The sequence below is a fragment of the Somniosus microcephalus genome, chromosome 6 (genome assembly GCF_052327205.1).
Source record: "Somniosus microcephalus isolate GS21.2 chromosome 6, FLI_Smic_1.0, whole genome shotgun sequence".
NCBI classification, from domain to species: domain Eukaryota; kingdom Metazoa; phylum Chordata; class Chondrichthyes; order Squaliformes; family Somniosidae; genus Somniosus; species Somniosus microcephalus.
The window spans coordinates 234,114,090-234,133,294 of NC_140992.1; the positions used below are offsets into that span (position 1 = coordinate 234,114,090).

General features: G+C 50.9%; 1 protein-coding gene and 1 long non-coding RNA gene across 3 annotated transcripts in view; both read left to right on the plus strand.

Moving 5' to 3' along the window:
* LOC147116529 (uncharacterized) overlaps positions 1 to 19,205 on the plus strand; it is a 172,047-nt gene that overhangs the window by 21,409 nt on the left and 131,433 nt on the right. The window lies entirely within an intron of this gene.
* The window catches only part of LOC147116530 (uncharacterized), a 79,631-nt gene continuing 76,197 nt past the window's right edge, over positions 15,772 to 19,205 (plus strand). The window contains exons 1-2 of the mRNA XM_085989554.1: positions 15,772 to 16,021; positions 16,181 to 17,016. Coding sequence (XP_085845680.1) covers positions 15,799 to 16,021; positions 16,181 to 17,016 — 1,059 coding nt within the window. The 5' untranslated portion in view covers positions 15,772 to 15,798. The remainder of the gene's footprint in view (positions 16,022 to 16,180; positions 17,017 to 19,205) is intronic.

Consider the following 19,205-nt stretch of genomic DNA (forward strand, 5'->3'; position numbering starts at 1 on the left):
GCTGCACACGGTGATGACATCATGATCGCCTGCGCAGTGAAGTGGAGCGCTACCGGTTAACGCTGCCGCTAAACACCCGCTGAATTTAGCAGGAGTTGTTAGCACCGCCGCGCCCAGGCCAAAAGTTGTTTGTGCCCCGTTAGCACCCCCTGGAGGCACTAACGGGAGACGCTAAGGTACCAATTTCTAGCCCGTAGTCTTTGAATCAATTAATTTTTTCTCCTGTTCCTGCTCTCTTGAAGGCATTGAGTCCATGCTGAAGTAGGGTTCCAAAGGTGCCATTCGCTCTCTGGTACCTCGTCCAAGTAACCATTATTCAGTGACTGCCAGCAGGCTATTAATCATAGCGGGCACTACAGCCGAATTCAACTCTGTCCTCATCTAACATTGACACACATACACCTCCAAAAGGGGTCACTTAATAGCAATTGGAAACAAGAAACCCGGCAGATTTTCCCTTCCCAAATCCTGGTGTGCTGAGGCCTTTTGTAGGGTTCAGACTGATGTGGTAGTTTGCAAGGACAGAGGGGTGTCATGGTTGGTGTGTTTTGAAGAGAGGGTTGATGATGGTAGTTTTGAAAAAGAGATGGACAATACTTGAGGGGCGAAAACCATTTACAATGTCAGGTAGCATGGGGGCCAGGAAGGCAATTTGGGTGGTCAGCAGTTTAGTGGGAATTCGATCAAGAGAGCAGGAGGAGGGTCTCATGGACATGATGAGCTTGGCGAGGGCATGAGGGGAATAGGAGAGAAGCTAGAGAAAGATGTGCGTTCAGGGTTTGGAAAGAGGGAAACCTTGGGGGAGGTTTGGCCTGATGGGCAAGGGAAAGGGGGTAATGCAGCAGAGGCAGCTGAACAGATGGTCTCAATCTTAGTTACAAAGAAGTTCATGAACGCCTCACACTTGTTGTTAGAGGTGAGGGTGTGGAGGGCAAGGGAGTGGAGCTTAAGGAGACCTAGTGGAGAAAAAGATCCGGATTGTATTTTTGTTTTCTGGGGTGATCCTGGATTAATGGGCAGTTTTGGCAGTGAAGAGCAAGGCCGGATATTGTTTGACGTGGTCCAACCAGATCTGGCAATGGATGGCTAAACCAATTATGCACCATATACACTTAACTCTGCGCCCTTTGAACTTGAGGGAGTGACGATGGATGCCATCGCACGTGAAACAGTCAGGGCAGGAGAGAGATGTGAGGTAGTGGTTGAGCAGATTGACAGCTGCAGAAGTATCATGGCGAGTGGAGGGCCAAAGGCAAGACGGTTGGAATTTTGAAAGTGGAGTTGTCAGTGACTTGTGGGAGATTTTTTTCCAAGGGTGTTGCATAAAAAAGTGGGGTTGGAAGGGGGTAGTGAATGTGGATGATGAGGGATACAAGGAAATGGTCGGAGGTTGCCTTGTCTGTGATCGAGATGAACGGATAAGATGTCAAGGTCGAGGGGTTGGCTGTGAATATGGGTAAGGGAGTTTATGTAGAGGGAGAGATAAAGGGAGGACGGGAGGGCAACGAACTCAGAGACAAGAAGGCAAGGTGAGTTGAGATTAGCTAACTCAGCACGGGCTGGGAATTAGACCTGGGGCTTTCTGCTCTTTATGGATAAGCTACTCACTGGATACACTCACTGACCCATTGGGGGAAATCAATACATTTTAAATAAAACCCTTTCTAATCCCTATTTTCAAAATCCAGATTAAATTTAGAATTCCATTTGATATATTTTTGAAGTAAATGATTCAATGTTTTTAAATGTTCATTTTAATAGGGAGTATTAGAAGTGCAGAAGCCACTATATAAATCCCTATTATACCTTGTGAACTTCTTTTCACCTCTATCCAGACATGAAACCCTTTAATCAAGAATAATATATTAAATTCACATGTTCTCTCAGCTCCATGCTTCTTTCATGAGGGAATCATTGAGCCTGTACAATTTTTTTTAGCTCTGGGGACCCAATTCCACTTCACTCCGGTAGTTACAGATGCACTCATATTTAGGAGAAGTAATGTGTGGCTCACCCTCCATCCTCACTCCATGTGCAAGTCAAATCAACGATTCCTCTTCTGTGTGCTGCACACTATTAATTAACCATTTTTTAACATATCCAGATCAGCTGCAATTGTGGTTACTAATGTGAAAGAAGCTAAGAGAGAGGGTGTCTCAGCAGACAAAGGCCCACCCTCCATTACAACATTTAAAAACACAGCCTTTGTTTGCCTTGACATAGACGGGAGCCTATTCATCCTACAAGTACGTGCTTACAAAATGTTTTGCCACCTCCGGTGCACACAGCCTAAGCATGGGTTTCCTGAATCTACTCCGTGAATCACAATCTTCATGGGTAATTAATTGCAGGAGGCTGACTCTTTACGCATTTTATTTTTAATAATTTGCATTATCCACCTGTGTGTGCATTACTAGTTTGAATATTGAGCTCATTGCAACTGTACACATATGTGAACAAGGATAAAATTGAAAAAAACGGCTAGATATAGGTACAGCATCAAAGTGCCGATGTACGTAGCTATACTAAGTGAAAATACAACCCCAAATTTACAGAGTTTACCACTGGCTGCTGTACAGAAAGAAACAACACTTTTGCCAATTTAGTTCCATAGAGCAGGCCATAAATCTGGTACTATCGCTGTAAAGCACCAGACTCATGCAGATTTACAGCAGTAATCGAAGAGGGAGAAGTCGTTCCAAACGCGATGCTGTCACATCATGTGATAAGTTTTGTATCACATTTGGCTGGGACATCACCTTCTTATCTAATGGGATTTATCAAGCTGCCTGTTGTATAAATCTAGGGTTGTGCATGGGTAGTAGTAAACTATTAGGTTTATTTCTCAAGCATGAAAGCCCCTTAATTCACAAACATTGCAGGCATGGGATCGTTCTCATTCATGAAATAAATCCAGCTGCAATATTCTTTTTTTCATTGGACTGTTGCCAGTGAATAATCTGGCGCTTACCACCCAAATGTACAGAACTACATAACTCAGTGTATGTTTCTGTAATGTAGTACAATGACCTGAGAGGGAAACGTGACTTCTGTACAACTCGATTCCCATTTACCTCTGAATTTGTAATATTAGTTGTCCTGCCATAAGGAGGCACTGACTGGAACCGTTCGTTTTTTGGCAACAAGGGATGGAAAATAAGGATCATCCACCTGCCTGTGGCACTTCTCAGTAGCCCAACTAAAAGTAGGAGTGGTGGAGGCGTGGGAGAAACTTGTTCTCCCGGCTCTGGAGAGGTGTGATATGGTGCAGGGAAGCCAGATGGGAGAGAGGGGAAAAAATACTTTTGAAAAAAAGGTAAATGCTGCTCTCTTAAAAGCAAAAAAAAACTTGTGGTGAAGCAAACTGTTATTTCACTGTTATTTCACTCATTGTGATGGTGTAAATACGTATATTGCTCTGCGGAGCTAACCTGCTTTCATTTAGGAGTACAATTGGAAAGAGATTTCTTTGCAGAATCCTCTGCACATTTAAAGTTACACACTAAAAAGACCTAGGGGTAGAAATTCCCTTCGGTTCACTTTCCGGCATGAAATGGTCGTCACGCACAGGGTACGCTTCCCAACTGGCAGGCCGGGCTGAAATTGAACTCGTGGCTCCTTAACATTATTTGGACAAACTGCCAGTGCCTGTTGCGCTTCCACAGGCAACTCTCCCCTTTTATAAAAGTCTATGTTGTGCCACTTGCCTCCAAAGGTTAGCCCCGGAGGGAGGGGATTGGGACAAAGGCTGATTGCAGGCCAGCAGCGGCCCTCGAGAGTACTGTTGAGCCAGACACAGCACACCTGCTCCTCCTGGCTCCACAGCAAACCTCAAAAAAAGCCGCTTGCTAGGCCAGGTCCACGCCTGGAAAACCCGAGCGGAGCAGGCCCAAGCCCCTGTTCTGCTCAGGGCAACCTCATTTCCCTGACAGGACCGAAGACAGGTGTTAGGTTTCTTATTAACATGTGCAAGAGGCCTACTGCCTATTGAGCCAATATGGAGTCAGATATCTTTCAGACATATCACAGAATCACAGAATCACAGAAACCTCACAGTGCAGATAGAGGCCATTTCGGCCCATCGAGCCTGCACCGACACATATCCCACCCGATCCCCGTAACCCCAACACCAACACATATCCCACCCTATCCCCGTAACCCCACGTATTTAATCCCCCTAACACTAAGGGTCAATTTTTTATCATAGCCAATCAACTTAACCCGCACATCTTTGGACTGTGGGAGGAAACCGGAGCACCCGGAGGAAACCCACGCAAACATGGGGAGAATGTGCAAACTCCACACAGACAGTCACCCGAGGCCGGATTCGAACCCGGGTCCCTGGCGCTGTGAGGCAACAGTGCTAACCACTATGCCACCGTGCTGGCAGGCCGGGCTGCCAGCACGGAAAATGCTGGAGATACTCAGCCCGTCAGGCAGCATCTGTAAAGAGAGAAACAGAGTTAACGTTTCAGGTCGATGACCTTTGTTCTGACGAAAGGTCATCGACTTGAAATGTTAACTCTGTTTCTCTCTTCACAGATGCTGCCTGACCTGCTGAGTATCTCCAGCATTTTCTATTTTTATTTCAGATTTCCAGCATCTGCAGTATTTTCTTTTTGTATCTTTCAGACATCCTAGGGAGCCCCAAAATTGAACCTTGTTGCGTCCGTTTTACAAGCTCAACGAGGTCCAGTTTTTACCCCATTTATAATCTAAGCATACCTTTCTGACTTGGAAAGTGCAGGGGTTCATTTTTGCCTTCATTGATTCGCCTGTAGAGAGGGCTTTAAACTAATTAGTGGGGGGGAGGTTCCTAGAGAGCAAATAATAAAAATGACAACAGAGAAGGTCAAAGACTTAGGTAGCAGTGGGGAAATTAAAAACCAGAGCGTGTCAGGAAGGGGTAGAAGGTGTGGAGTAAAAGGTAAAGTAATAAAAAGGGCAATAGCAGGAACTAAGTGTCACAAAACATATTTGAAAGTTCTCTATCTGAATGCACGTAGCATTCGTAACAAAATAGACGAGTTAAAGGCACAAATAGCTACATATGGGTATGATCTTGTGGCCATTACAGAAACATGGCTGCAGGGTGACAATGCCTGGGAATTAAACATACCAGGTTATTTAACAATCAGGAAGGACAGGCAGGAAGGAAGGGGAGGTGGGGTGGCTATGTTAATAAAGGAAGGAATCACTGTAATACAGAGAAATGATATTGGGTCAAAGGATCAGGATAATGAAACAGTTTGGGTGGAGATAAGGAATAATAAGGGGAAAAAAACACTAGTGGGTGTAGTATATAGGCCTCCGAACAGTCGCAGCTCGGTTGGACGGAGTATCAATCAGGAAATAGTTGAGGCTTGTAATAAGGGAACATCTATAATTATGGGGGATTTTAACTATCATATAAATTGGACGAATCAAATTGGGCAGGGCTGCCTTGAGGATGAGTTCATTGAGTGTATTAGGGATGGGTTTCTTGAGCAGTATGTAACTGAACCAACCAGGGGGCAAGCAACCTTAGATCTGGTCCTGTGTAACGAGACAGGATTAATTAAAAATGTCCTAGTAAAGGATCCCCTTGGAATGAGTGACCATAACATGGTTGAATTCCATATTCAGTTGGAGGGTGAGGAGGCTGTATCTCAAACAAGCGTGCTAAGCTTGAATAAAGGAGACTATGAAGGTATGAGAGCGGAATTGAGTAAAGTGGATTGGGAAAATAGGTTAAAGGATAAGACGATACATGATCAGTGGTGTACATTTAAGGAGTTATTTTACAAATTCCAAAAAAAGTATATTCCACTGAGAAAAAAAGGGTGTAAAAGAAAAGACAGCCATCCGTGGCTAAGTAAAGAAATTAAGGATAGTATTCGACTAAAAACAAGGGCATATAAGGTAGCCAAATCTAGTGGGAGGATAGAGGATTGGGAAAACTTTAAAAGACAGCAAAAAATAACAAAAAGATTGATTAAGAAAGGGAAGATAGATTATGAAAGTAAATTAGCAAAAAATATAAAGACAAATAGTAAGAGTTTTTATAGTTATATAAAAAGAAAAAGGGTGGCTAAAGTAAATGTTGGTCCCTTAGAGGATGAGACCGGGAAATTAATGGTGGGAAATATGGAGATGGCAAAAACACTGAATGAATATTTTGTATCAGTCTTTACAGTAGAGGACACCAAGAATATCCCAACAGTTGACAAGCAGGGGGCTATAGGGGGGGAGGAGCTAAATACGATTAAAATCACTAAGGAAGTAGTACTTGGTAAAATAATGGGACTCAAGGCGGATAAATCACCTGGACCTGATGGCTTACATCCCAGGGTTTTGAGGGAAGTGGCGGTAGGGATTGTGGATGCATTGGTAATAATCTTCCAAAACTCCCTGGACTCAGCAAAGGTCCCGGCAGACTGGAAAACTGCTAATGTAACACCCTTATTTAAAAAGGGCAGTAGACAGAAGGCTGGAAACTATAGACCGGTTAGCCTAACATCTGTGGTAGGTAAAATTTTGGAGTTCATTATTAAGGAGACAGTAACAGGACATTTGGATAATCATAATTTAATAAGACAAAGTCAGCATGGTTTTATGAAGGGGAAGTCATGTTTGACAAATTTGCTGGAGTTCTTTGAGGAAGTAACATATAGGGTGGATAAAGGTGAACCAGTGGACGTAGTGTATTTAGACTTCCAAAAGGCATTTGACAAGGTGCCACACAAAAGATTATTGCTTAAGATAAAAAATCACGGGATTGGGGGTAATATTCTGGCATGGATAGAGGATTGGCTATCTAACAGAAGGCAGAGAGTTGGGATAAATGGTTCATATTCAGACTGGCAATCAGTAACCAGTGGTGTTCCGCAGGGGTCAGTGCTGGGTCCCCAACTCTTTACAATCTATATTAACGATTTGGAGGAGGGGACCGAGTGTAACACATCAAAGTTTGCAGATGATACTAAGATGGGAGGGAAAGTAGTGAGTGAGGAGGACATAAAAAACCTGCAAGGGGACATAGACAGGCTAAGTAAGTGGGCAGAGATTTGGCAGATGGAATACAATACTGGAAAGTGTGAGGTTATGCACTTTGGCAGGAAAAATCGTAGAGCAAGTTATTATCTTAATGGCAAGAAACTTGAAAGTACTGAAGTACAAAGGGATCTGGGGGTCCTGGTGCACGAAACTCAAAAGGTTAGTATGCAGGTGCAGCAAGTGATTAAGAAGGCCAATGGAATGTTGGCTTTCATTGCTAGGGGGATAGAATATAAAAATAGGGAGGTATTGCTTCAGTTGTACAAGGTATTGGTGAGACCGCACCTGGAATACTGCATACAGTTTTGGTGTCCATACTTAAGAAAGGACATACTTGCTCTCGAGTCAGTACAAAGAAGGTTCACTCGATTAATCCCGGGGATGAGGGGATGGACATATGAGGAGAGGTTGAGTAGATTGGGACTCTACTCATTGGAGTTCAGAAGAATGAGAGGCGATCTTATTGAAACATATAAGATTGTGAAGGGGTTGGATCGGGTGGATGCAGGGAGGATGTTCCAGATGATGGGTGAAACTAGAACTAGGGGGCATAGTCTTAGAATAAGGGGCTGCTCTTTCAAAACTGAGATGAGGAGGAACTACTTCACTCAGAGGGTGGTAGGTCCATGGAATATGCTGCCCCAAAAAGCTGTCGAAGCTACATCATTACATAAATTTAAAACAGAAATAGACAGTTTCCTAGTAGAAAAGGGAATTAAGGGTTACGGGGAGCGGGCAGGAATTTGGACATGAGTCTAGGTTCGGATAGGTCATGGCCCTGTGGGTAGCGGAGCGGGCCCAGGGGCCGTGTAGCCTGATCCTGCTCCTGTTTTCATGTGTCTAATGCTGTTAGATTCAGGAGATAGTCCTGTCATAGTGGATTGGCGGTTAGGATCAGATCACCCATGATCTTATTGAATGGCGGAGCAGGCTCGAGGGGCCAATTGGCCTACTCCTGCTCCTATTTCTTATGTTCTTATGTTCTTATGCCTCGCCACCTCTCATCTGTAATTACCTCCTTAAAACATAGCTTTTTGACCAAGCTTTTTGTCACCCATCCTAATATCACTTTCTTTGGCTCAACGTCACTTTTTGTCTTATTACATTCCTGTGCAGTTCCTTGGGATGTTTTCCTACGTTAAAGGTGCTATATAAATGCAAGTTGTTGTAGTAGCTTGACTCTGTACCTCATTCTAAAATGTATGCCTGGTGATGCTCCTGGCACAGCCACCTACATTCTACATTGAACCAGGTTTGGTGTCCTGGCTTGATGGTGATCAAGGAATGAGGGTTTAGGCTGGGCCATCAGGTTACAGATTGTGGTGGTATTTAGTTCTGCTGCTGCTGACAGCGAGTTATAGATGCTCAGTGTTGGGCTGCTAGATCTGTCCTTAGTCTGTTCTACTTAGCATAGTGGTAATCCCATGCTGCATGACAGCAGATGTCCTCACGGTAGAGATGAGACTTTGCCTGTACAAGGACTGTGTACTGGTCCCTTCTATCAATACTATGATGGACAGCCATGTCTGCGACAGGTAGGTTGGTGAAGTGCCTTTTTTCAATTTAATTTTGGGCGTTATACTACAGAAGCACCTGCCAGTTTGCAGTTAATTACATTAAAATTAGGCTCTGATAATGTAATTTAGACATCTTTCCAATTTCCTGTGTTCACTTTGGTTTAGCACTTAAACATTTACCCACTGTATGAAATGACAGTCCAGGGCTGAAAGAGCTAAAAATGCATTTGAAGCGGCCTACAGTGAGATTTATAACAGTGGTTCGAGTCTTTTCTGTGGTTTTTTTTTGTTTCTTCTTGTTTACATGTACTTTATCAGGGGGCTTTGTGGCAGTGTTCTGGCCCTTCCATTTTTTGGCACCTGCATGATAGTGAGACAATGGCCTAGAAATTCAGCTGCGTTCGCCAGCCATTAGCGCCATAAGAGGAGTAGATCTCGAGCGCTAGGCACTTAGCGGCCGGGCGCAGAACGATCTGCGCCTACGCCCAACTTCAGTAGACATTTAGCGCCGGTGCAAAGTGTTTGCGCGCGCTCAGCTGCGCGCGCAACTTATGACGTCATTTCGTCGTGCAACGCCGTTTGTGCGCCCCAAACCGGAACTTCAGTGGCGCCCGCCCAATGTGGGCGTGGCGCTGTTAAGAACTGTGAAGTGGAACGCAGCAGAGGCCCTGCAGGCCTCGGGGAGCGCTAATTAAAGGGCACTTAGACTGGACTATAAAGGCCAGCCATTTTGCTGCAATGACTTTAGTGCAACGGATTTCTGGACAGAGACCAAGGAAGAGACTTTACTGATTTGGGCCAACATAGGAGAGGTATTTTTGGCTTCTGGCCAGAGCTTGGAAATTTGACTCATTGTGATTTCACTGTTTGCAAGTATATTATGGGGGCTGCATGGGGTTCCAACCCTCAGTTCCAGCATTATGTGCGAAGGGCTCGCAGACGCTGTGTGAGAGGGGCAGCCATGCCTAGACGCAGAGGGGCCATTAGGCGTCGGCAACGTAGGCCTTACCCACTCAGGGAATACCGCCAGCAGGTGTCCTATCTCACCATGACTGCCGCGCAGTGTGTTAAGAGGCTGCGCTTCAGAAGGGAGGTGGTTGCAGAGATCTGCCAGCTGCTTCACAGAGGTCTGCGTCCACAGCTGATGAGCAGAACGTCTCTGTCGGTGGAAGTGAAGGTCACGGTGGCTCTGAACTTTTATGCAAGCGGCTCCTTCCAAGCCGCTGCTGGGGACATAGCGAACATATCCCAGTTCGCCGTGCATCGCTGCATCCGGCAGGTCACCGATGCCCTTTTCACAAGGAGACACCAATTCATCTCCTTCCCCATGACCCTAGAGAGGCAGGAGCAGCGTGCAGTCGGATTTGCGAGAACAGCGGGCTTCCCCATGGTGCAGGGCGCCATTGACTGCACACATGTGGCTTTGCGGGCACCTATCGACAATGCCGAGGATTACCGCAACCGGAAGGGCTACCATTCCCTCAATGTACAGCTGGTGTGTGACCACAGGCAGCGCATCCTAGCTGTCAATGCCCGCTTTCCAGGCAGCAGCCACGATGCATTTATCCTGCGCCAGACTACTGTGGCTGACATGTTCCAGGCACAGCCTCCCCCAAGAGGATGGCTTATCGGGGACAAAGGCTATCCTTTGTGTACATGGCTCATGACCCCGCTCCGCGCGCCCAGGACCCCTGCTGAGGAGGCATACAACGAAAGCCATCAAGCCACAAGGAACATCATAGAGCAAACGATTGGCGTCCTCAAGCAACGGTTCTGCTGCCTGGATCGCTCCGGCGGATCTCTGCAGTATTCGCCGGATAGAGTCTCCCAGTTCGTCGTCGTTTGCTGCATGCTGCACAACCTGGCTATCCGCAGGACTCAGGCACTGCCACCTCACGTTGGACCACCACCTCAGGAGGACGAGCAGGAGGACCGTGAGGAGGAGGAGGAGGAGGAGTACCAGCCCAGGAGGGAGCCACAAGGTCCAAGGGCCGTCCGTCGGCGGCTTATTGAACGACACTTCTCGGCCCCCTGTCAGGGAATGGCTTGTGGCAATGAAGGCACATGAATGCAGCCGCTCCGCAAGCCCTCAGCCGGTTAACGCAACAACCACTTGAAACATCACACATGGACAAGCTGAATAAAGAAAAAGCTTTATTGAACAAACTCAGGGCCCTTCCCACATGAAACCCAAAAACACACAACACCCCCAAAAAACAGTCAAAAACATATCTCACTCCCACAACCTGGGGAGGAATAACAAAACTTGTCCATCCAAATGGCCTTCATCCTCGGCCTTACCAACAGAACCCCCCCCATAGACAGCACAAGCACCCCCATATAAAAAAACATTTGCCAACACACTCTACTTTGTGTGCCGAGAGGGCGAGTCCTTGTCCAGCCTTTTCCGGCCCCTGGACGACCTGCTGCTCCGCCTCAACCTGGGCCCTGTGGGTGTTGCAAGGCTGGGGGAAGGCTCCTGAGGGGCACATTGCGTGACGGCAGATGCCCTTGGGGGTCGGCCTAGACGAGCTCTGGCCCTCGAGGGGCCGGCTGCTGACTGCTGCAGCTGTGGCTGGGCAGCATCAGTCTCTCCAGCAGCTCGTCGCAGCTTTGCTGGGGGAGTGGCAGTGGCGGCTGCAGCAATGGGGGCAAGCTGGCTGATGCCAGGCGCTCGCTGGTCGCCAGAGACACTGGCACTCGGCCGGGCTGGCACTGCAGCAAGCGCAGCAATCTGGTGAAGGCCAGACCGCTGTGCTGCAGCAGCGCGGCGGGTGCCCTGGCGATGCCTGCCTGACACAGCGAGTGTGGCAGCAGTGAGTGCCCGTACTGCCCTGGTCTGTGCCCGCATCAGACCAGCCAGTGACTGCACGGCACCACTGATCAACTGTCCACTCGCTGCCTGTGCTGCCCTGAAGTCGTCCCGACTCGTGTCCTGTGCTGCCCTGAATTCGGCCCGACTCGCGTCCTGTGATGCCCCGAATTCGGCCCGATTCGCGTCCTGTGATGCCCCGAATTATGCCCGACTCGCATCCTGTGATGCCCTGAATTGTTCGAGACCCCTGGCCTGTGCTGCCGTGAGTTGTTCGAAACCCCTGGCCTGTGAGGTCCCGAAATCGGACACACTATGAGCCAGGGACTCAATGGCCTCAGGCAACCGTGCCACAACCCCCATGAACTCGGTGTGCCGACGATCCGAGTCCGCGGACATTTGATCAAGGAGGTGCACCTCCTGGGCGAGGACCGTCTCCGGACTGGAGGCCGGACTCTCCCTCTGGGGAGAAGGCCGCCGAGCTGGCCGACCCTTCCCGCGTGGCTGCACGCCACTGGGCCCAGCAACTACACTCCCCTGCAACACTTCCCCCCTCTGGGGAGAAGGCCGCCGAGCTGCCCGACCCTTCCCGCATGGCTGGACGCCACTGGGCACAGGAGCTACACTCCCCTGCAACACTTCCCCCCTCTGGGGAGAAGGCCGCCGAGCTGGCCGACCCTTCCCGCTTGGCTGGACGCCACTGGGCACAGGAGCTACACTCCCCTGCAACACTTCCCCCTGGCTCTCCTCCAGGGAACACGTGTCCCCTCCATTGCCATCCCCTGGTGCGGATGAGGGTTCCCCCGATGTGCCGCCTTCCTCTTGCTCCCCCTCGTCCTCCTCCTCCGAGGGACTGACACTCGCAGCTTCAGGGACCTCCTCCTCACCAGCTGAAAGCAGGAAGGCACAAGAGTAGCTTTAGAGTGAGGACAGGGCGTCAGCGAGGGAGGCATGAGTGGTGGCATTCTGCGCATTGGTCGGACAGTGGCAAAGGATGTAGATCTGAAGTGCAAGGGGAACGAGAGAGGTCCAAACGGTCATGTCCTTACCATTGGGGCCCAGCACAGGGTCGGCATCTCCAATTGCAACGGGGCCAATCACCCGGGCACCCATGACTCGACCCACGCGCTCCTCCAGGTCACTGAGCTGCTGGAACTGGGCACGGCCTCCCCCGGTGACAGTCCGGCTCTTCAGATTTTGGGCCAGCTTGGCCTGCAAGAGAAAGGACAGCCTCTAAGTACAGTGTGGTGCCCTGTTGTTGTGTGCACTGCCTCCCATGGTCGAATAGCTTGGCCAGTGTGGTGCCCTTTTGCTGTATGCACTGCCTCCCATGGTCGAATAGCTTGGCCAGTGTGTAAAGTGCAGAAAGTGCAATTGATGTTCATGCCAGTGCCATAGCTGCTGGATGAGGGCTGGCCATTAGGGCTTTGAGGTCCCTTTGCCCATAATGTGAGGCGCACATGCAAGGATGAGGAGGACACTGGAAAGGGTACTCACCCTGACAATCCGAGTGAGGTCGTTAAACTTTTTCCGGCATTGGACACCAGTCCTGGGGACATCGCTGTTGGCTGTGACCCTCTGGGCGATTTCCCTCCAGGCTCTCCTGTACACCCTCTTGGGAGGCTTCTTGCCACTGTCCGGGAACAAGATATGGCTTCTCTTCTCCAAAGCCCTAACCAGCACCTTTAAATCATGGGCAGAGAAGCGCTGCGCTCGCTCACGGGCCCTCTGCATCCTTCCTGGCGCTATTTCTCTCCAGCAGCAGTGTTTAGGCCTAGCTGGAGGGCTGCAGTATCCAGGGCGTGGCAGCAGACCAAGTCGACCCTTCCCCCTTTAAGAGCTGGCCGGCGCCAGGGTGTCTGCTGTCAATCAAAACATGACCGCATCTGCGCTGCGCCCGGCCTCGGCGGTATCAGTCTGCACCGCCGGCTTAGCGCCTAAAGATAGCCGTGCAACGCCAGTTTTAGCGCTCGAGCGAACTCCTTGGCCAAAGCTACTGAATTTCGGCGAAGTGGACTCCACTTTCCGGCGGGCGCAAACTTTAGCGGCCGCCCGACTTTACCGCCCCAAAAGTGGCTATACTGAATTTCTAGGCCAATGGGTTTTCCAATGGGAATCCTCCTTTACTGAAGTTTGTTTTTCAGAGGAGGAGATAGGAAGGGATGCCAGGTAGGTCAAACAGTCCCACCTGTGCCCATCTGCTGGTCCCTTCCCAGAGTAACACCTACCTGGTAATATCTGTGTGTAGGTGGCTACAAAGGCTTCAAATCTGCAGACAGCCAGATGCAGAGCTGCACTATCTGCTTTAAAGACACTTTCAGCTAACATGCACCATGGGACTGACCTGTGAGTGACAGCAATAGTCAGCTGTGCCCTCAATTTCAGTTAGTCTGCCTCATTTCCAGGGAGGTTGCAATGCTGTCCTGCAAGGAGGGTGCACTAGAGTGAAAAGCAGAGGTACCTCTCTCTTTACCACTTCATTCTTCCACTACGCAGTCATTAAATGGGGTTAGAACATTATTTGGCTACGGACGCAGTTTCCTGTGAGAGGCCAGCTGAGTGAAACACTGACAGTGAGTTTTTGCTGAGAACAAGTAAGGAAGGAAATTTGGCTTGGATAGGAGTGAATGCCTCTGTTTTAAGTGTACTGGTGCTCAGGCATTAATGAAGGGAAATCCATTGGCTCTCGTTTTCTCATCATTAACCTATCATTTGAATATGCTCACCCAAGTATGGCTAGATGCATTCAACAGCCATCATCTCTTCTGGTAGGAAATTCTTAGGCAGTTGGCCGCATAGTTCCTCAGCCCAGCTCCTGGCCCAATCACCCATTACCACACAAAATCAGGTTGCAGCAGGGACAGAAAGACCAGCTCTCAGAATCTTAAGAATAAGATGGGAAACCTGGAGGTCCTTGCTGGAGAGGGAGGCTATGATATCTTAAGTATCACAGAGAGCTGATTCAACAATGATACGATGCAGTTTATTTTGTAGAACTGGAAAAGGCAAACTGGGAGGGTGTGTATTCTTTTATGTGAAAAAGAACTTGATTATAATGGAAGTGGATCTGTATGGCCTGACTGTGGGTAAAGTGGAAACCATGTAATAGAGATGTGAGACATAAAATGATGGAAGGGAAGGCAACTAGGTCAGGAGTGTGTACAGGGACAGATGCAGTTGTTATAGGTTATATTAATTTATCAGAGACAAATTGGGAAGCTATAAAGTTTGCAATAGGAGTGAAAATATGGTCCTGGGCAAAAATTGAATTGTTACATGAAACAATTGGCCAAGAAATTCACATGACCCATGGGTGCTATTGGACATGATATTAAATAACAACCAGGAGATGGCAGAGCAGGTCAGAGTCAGAGAACACCTCGGCAGTAGTGACCACAATATGGGAACTTTAATGTTAAGTTTGTGATGGAAAGAGATTGAGTATAAAATTTATATAGAGCCTTTCACAACCTCAGGACATCCGAAAAGCTCTTTATAGCCAATAAAATACTGTTGAAGTGTATTATCTGATCATGGGATTAGACTGGACAGGGATGGATGGGCGGCGCAGACACGATGGGCCGAAGGGCCTCTTTCTGTGCTGTAAAACTCTATGGGCTAGATTTTCAGTATAGGCAGTTTTGGGGCGCTAACCTTAGCGCCCGCCCGAAGTTAGCGCCCGCCCCAAAGTAGCGCCCCATTGCCGGGAATTCAGTGGCTTCGCCCTAAGAGGTTGGTGGAGCGCTAAAAGAGGCGTTCCACTACTCTCTTTAGGCGCTAAGCCGGCGGTCCAGAGGGATAGCGCCCAGGCGGGGCGCAGCACGGGTGCGGTCATTTTTGCACTGACAGCAGACCCCGTGGTGCCGACCAGCTCTTAAAGGGGGAAGGGACGATTTGGTCTGCTGCCACGCCCTGCACACTGCAGCCTTGCAAAGAGGCCTCAACACTACTGCTCAGCCCCAGGGAGTCATGGCAACGCCAGAGAAGGCCCGTCAGCGTGCCCTGCGCTTCTCAGAGGGTGATCTGGACATCATGCTCACAGCTCTGGAGGTGAGGCGCAAGATCTTGTTTCCAGACAGTGGGAGGAATCCAACCCACCACGACTACACCAAAGCCTGGAAGCAGATCGCCCAGAGGGTGACGTTCACCGGCGAGGCCCCCAGGACCCACACACAATGCCGTAAGAAGTACAACGATCTGACCAGGATTGTGAGGGTGAGTAGCCTTTCCAGTCTCCTCCTCATTCTTGCATGTACACCTGACATGATGGGCAAAGGGACCTGAAAGTCCTTTTGGCCAGCCCTCAGCCAGCAGCATTGGGACAGTCATGAGCATCAAATGGCCATTCGGCACTCTACACTTTGGCCAAGCTATTCCACCATGGGAGGCAGTGCACACTACATCAGGGCTTCACTCTGTCCAAGCTATTCCACCATGGGAGGCAGTGCACACTACATCAGGGCTTCACTGCGCACTTACAGCCCGTCCTTTCTCTTGCAGGCTAAAGTAGCGTTTAATCGCCAGGCCCGTGCCAGGGGTGGCCGCGCCAAGCTGCAGAAGCTCACTCGGCTGGAGGAGCGCGTGTGTGTGCTCATGGGAGCACGTGTGATTGTCCCCACAGCGTGCGGTGTATCCGACCCTCCACTGCCCGGCAATGGTAAGGACCTCGCCTTTTGGCCCTCTCGCGTCGCACTGGCCCATCCGAGCTACCTCCTTTGCCACTGTCCCACCAATGCGCTGAATCCCACCAGTCCTAACTCCCTCGCTGACGCCGTCTCCTCACTCTGAAGCTACTCTTGTGCATTCCTGCTTTCAGCTGGTGACGACCAGGACCCTGAGGCTGCCAGTGACAGCACCTCCAACCAGGAGGAGGAGGAGGAGCAAGCCGGACCTTCGGGGGAACAGTCACGTCCCGCAGGAGAGGAGGAAATGCTCGACACCTCCTCACTGGACGAGTGCCTGGAGGAACTGTCGCAGGGCAATGCAGCTTCTGGGACCAGTGGCGTCCAGCCACCCAGCAGCCGTGCGCGTGGCCCACGGCCTTCCCCCCAAAGGGGGGAAGGATCAGAGGGGAGTGCTGCTGCTCGGCACACTCGCCGTCACCAACGCGGCAAGGGTCCCCTAGTTCGGCCCCCTCCTCCCCAGCGGGAGAGTCGCGACTCCAGTCCGGACACCTTCACTTCGGAGGAGGTGCGGAAGCTCGATCAGATGGCCGACGACTCGGACCGGCGCCACACGGAGCTCATGAGCGTGGTGGGGCGCATGCCTGAGGCCATCGAGTCGCTGGCGACCAGTGTGCGCGAGTTCGGGGCAGCAACTGCTGCGACTGGCCGCATGCTAACTGATGCCGTCAAGACCCTGGCGGATGTGATGCGCGCGCACACCAGGACCACAGGGCCACTCACTGCTGCCACACGCGCTGTCTCAGGCAGGCATCGCCAGGGCAGGCGCCGCGCTGGACCATCCCAGCAAGCCGGCCGTCGGCTGATTGCTGCGGATCCTGCAGTGCGGGCCCGGCCGAGTGCCACCGCGCCACAGCACCAGCCAGCGCATCCCAGACGCCTGCTGGCCCACATTGCGCCATCCGTCGCCGCCATTCCCCCTCTGGGCCGTCAAGGGCAAGCGGCTGCAGCTGATGGTGGCCAGGCTCAGGTGCGCCACTCAGGAGACGGCCCCTCGAGGCCCAAACGCCGTGTAGGCCGCCCCCCAGCGGCATCTGGCGGAAGGGCATCTGAGCCTCAGGCGCCTTCCCCCAGCCTCGCAGCAGCCACTGGGCAGAGCTTGCGAAGGAGCAGCAGGCAGGGCAGGGGAGGCAAAATGCTGGCCAAGGTCTCGCCCTCGCGGGCCACTCAGTAGAGGGTGTGGCCAGCTTTCCTTTAATATGGCATGGCCATCTTTATTTTGCCCATGGTTGTGCTTTTGGAGGGCTTTTTTTTTGCGTTAGGCCGACGTTGAGTCCCGGTTTCAATAAAGGTGGAGTGGCTCCTCCCCAGTTTGTGGGAGTGAGTCGTTTGTTGGGCTTTTTGTGGGGCCCGTTTATTGTTTTTGGGGATTCATGTGGGAAGGGCTTTTCATTTTTGTGTAATAAAAAATTATCTTTATTCATGCAGTCTCCATGGTTGTTCTTCTTAGTGTTTGTTGGCTTCGCCGGCTGAGGGCTTGCGGAGCGGCTGCATTCATCTTCCCTCATGGCCCCTGGCCATTCCCTGACAGGGGGCTTAGAAGTACCGTGTAATAAGGTGGCGTCGTGCGGCCCTTGGCCCTGGTCGCTCCCTCCTGGGAACGTACTCCTGCTCCTCCTCCTCCTCCTCCTCCTCCTCCTCATGCTCCTCCTGCTCCTCCTCCTGAGGTGCTGGTCCAACGTCAGGTGGCAGTGCCTGAGTCCTGCGGATAGCCAGGTTGTGTAGCATGCAGCAAACCACCACAAATTGGGAGACCCGGTCCGGCGAATACTGGAGAGCTCCTCCGGAGCGATCAAGGCAGCGGAACCGCTGCTTGAGGACCCCAATAGTTAGCTCGATGATGTTGCGGGTGGTTTGATGGCTCTCGTTGTAGGCCTCTTCAGCAGCGGTCCTGGGCGCGCGGAGCGGGGTCATGAGCCAGGTGCACAAAGGATAGCCTTTGTCCCCGAGTAGCCATCCTCTTGGGGGAGGCTGTGCCTGGAACATGTCATGCACAGTACTCTGCCGCAGGATAAAGGCATCGTGGCTGCTGCCTGGGAAGCTGGCATTGACTGCCATGATGCGCTGCTTGTGGTCACAGACCAGCTGCACATTCAGAGAATGGTAGCCCTTCCTGTTGCGATACTGCTCGCCATGCTCCAGAGGGGCCCGCAAAGCCACATGCGTACAGTCAATGGCGCCCTGCACCAAGGGGAATTCCCCGAGTCTGGAAAATCCCAATGCGCGCTGATGCTGGCTCTCCAGGGCCATGGGGAAGGAGATGAATTGGCTTCTCCTTCTGAACAGTGCTTCGGTCACCTGGCGGATGCAGCGATGCGCGCCGTACTGGGAGATGTTTGCTATGTCCCCAGCAGCGTATTGGAAGGAGCCGGTGGCATAGAAGTTCAATGCCACTGTCACCTTCACTTCCACCGACAGAGACGTCCTGCACCTGAGCTTTGGCCGCAGATCTCGGCGAAGCAGGTGGCAGATCTCTGCAATCACCCCCTTCCGGAATCGGAGCCTTTTAACACATCGCGCGGCACTCATGTTTAGGTAGGAGCGCTGCTGGCGGTATAGCCTGACTGGGTAAGGCCTACGTGGCCGACGCCTGTAGCCCCCTCTGCCTCTAGCCAGGGCTGCCCCTCTCACAATGCGTCTGCGAGCCCTACAGACATGGAGCTGCAGCTCCGCGTTGGCACCCCATGCAACCCCCATCAAATCCTGGAAAACACTCTAATTTCCAAATGGCCACTTGCAGCGCTGTTGCCTGAGTCCAAAAATACCTGGCTCTTGCTGCTTGAAACCAGTTAGCTATCCTCCTTGTTGTGTCTCCAGAAATGCGTTGCACAAGACTGTTTTCTGAAATAATGGATGGCCTTTATACTGGAGAGGACGTTCCCTTTAATTAGCGCCCCCCGGGGCCCGCGCTGGTTGTGTTGCGTTCCTTTTTCCAAACGCTCCGGCCGCCCGCCGCACAATGGGGCGGTCCGACTGAAGTTTGCAATCGGGGCGGCCAAAGGGCGTTGCACGAGGATGTGACGTCATTTTCTGCGCGCGCATCCGGGCGGGCGCTAAACTTTGCGCCGGCGCTAACGGGCAACTTAATTTGGGGCGGGGCGCAAACTGCGCTGCGCCCGGGCGCTACACGCATAGCGCCCGGAAATCACTTCTCTTAAG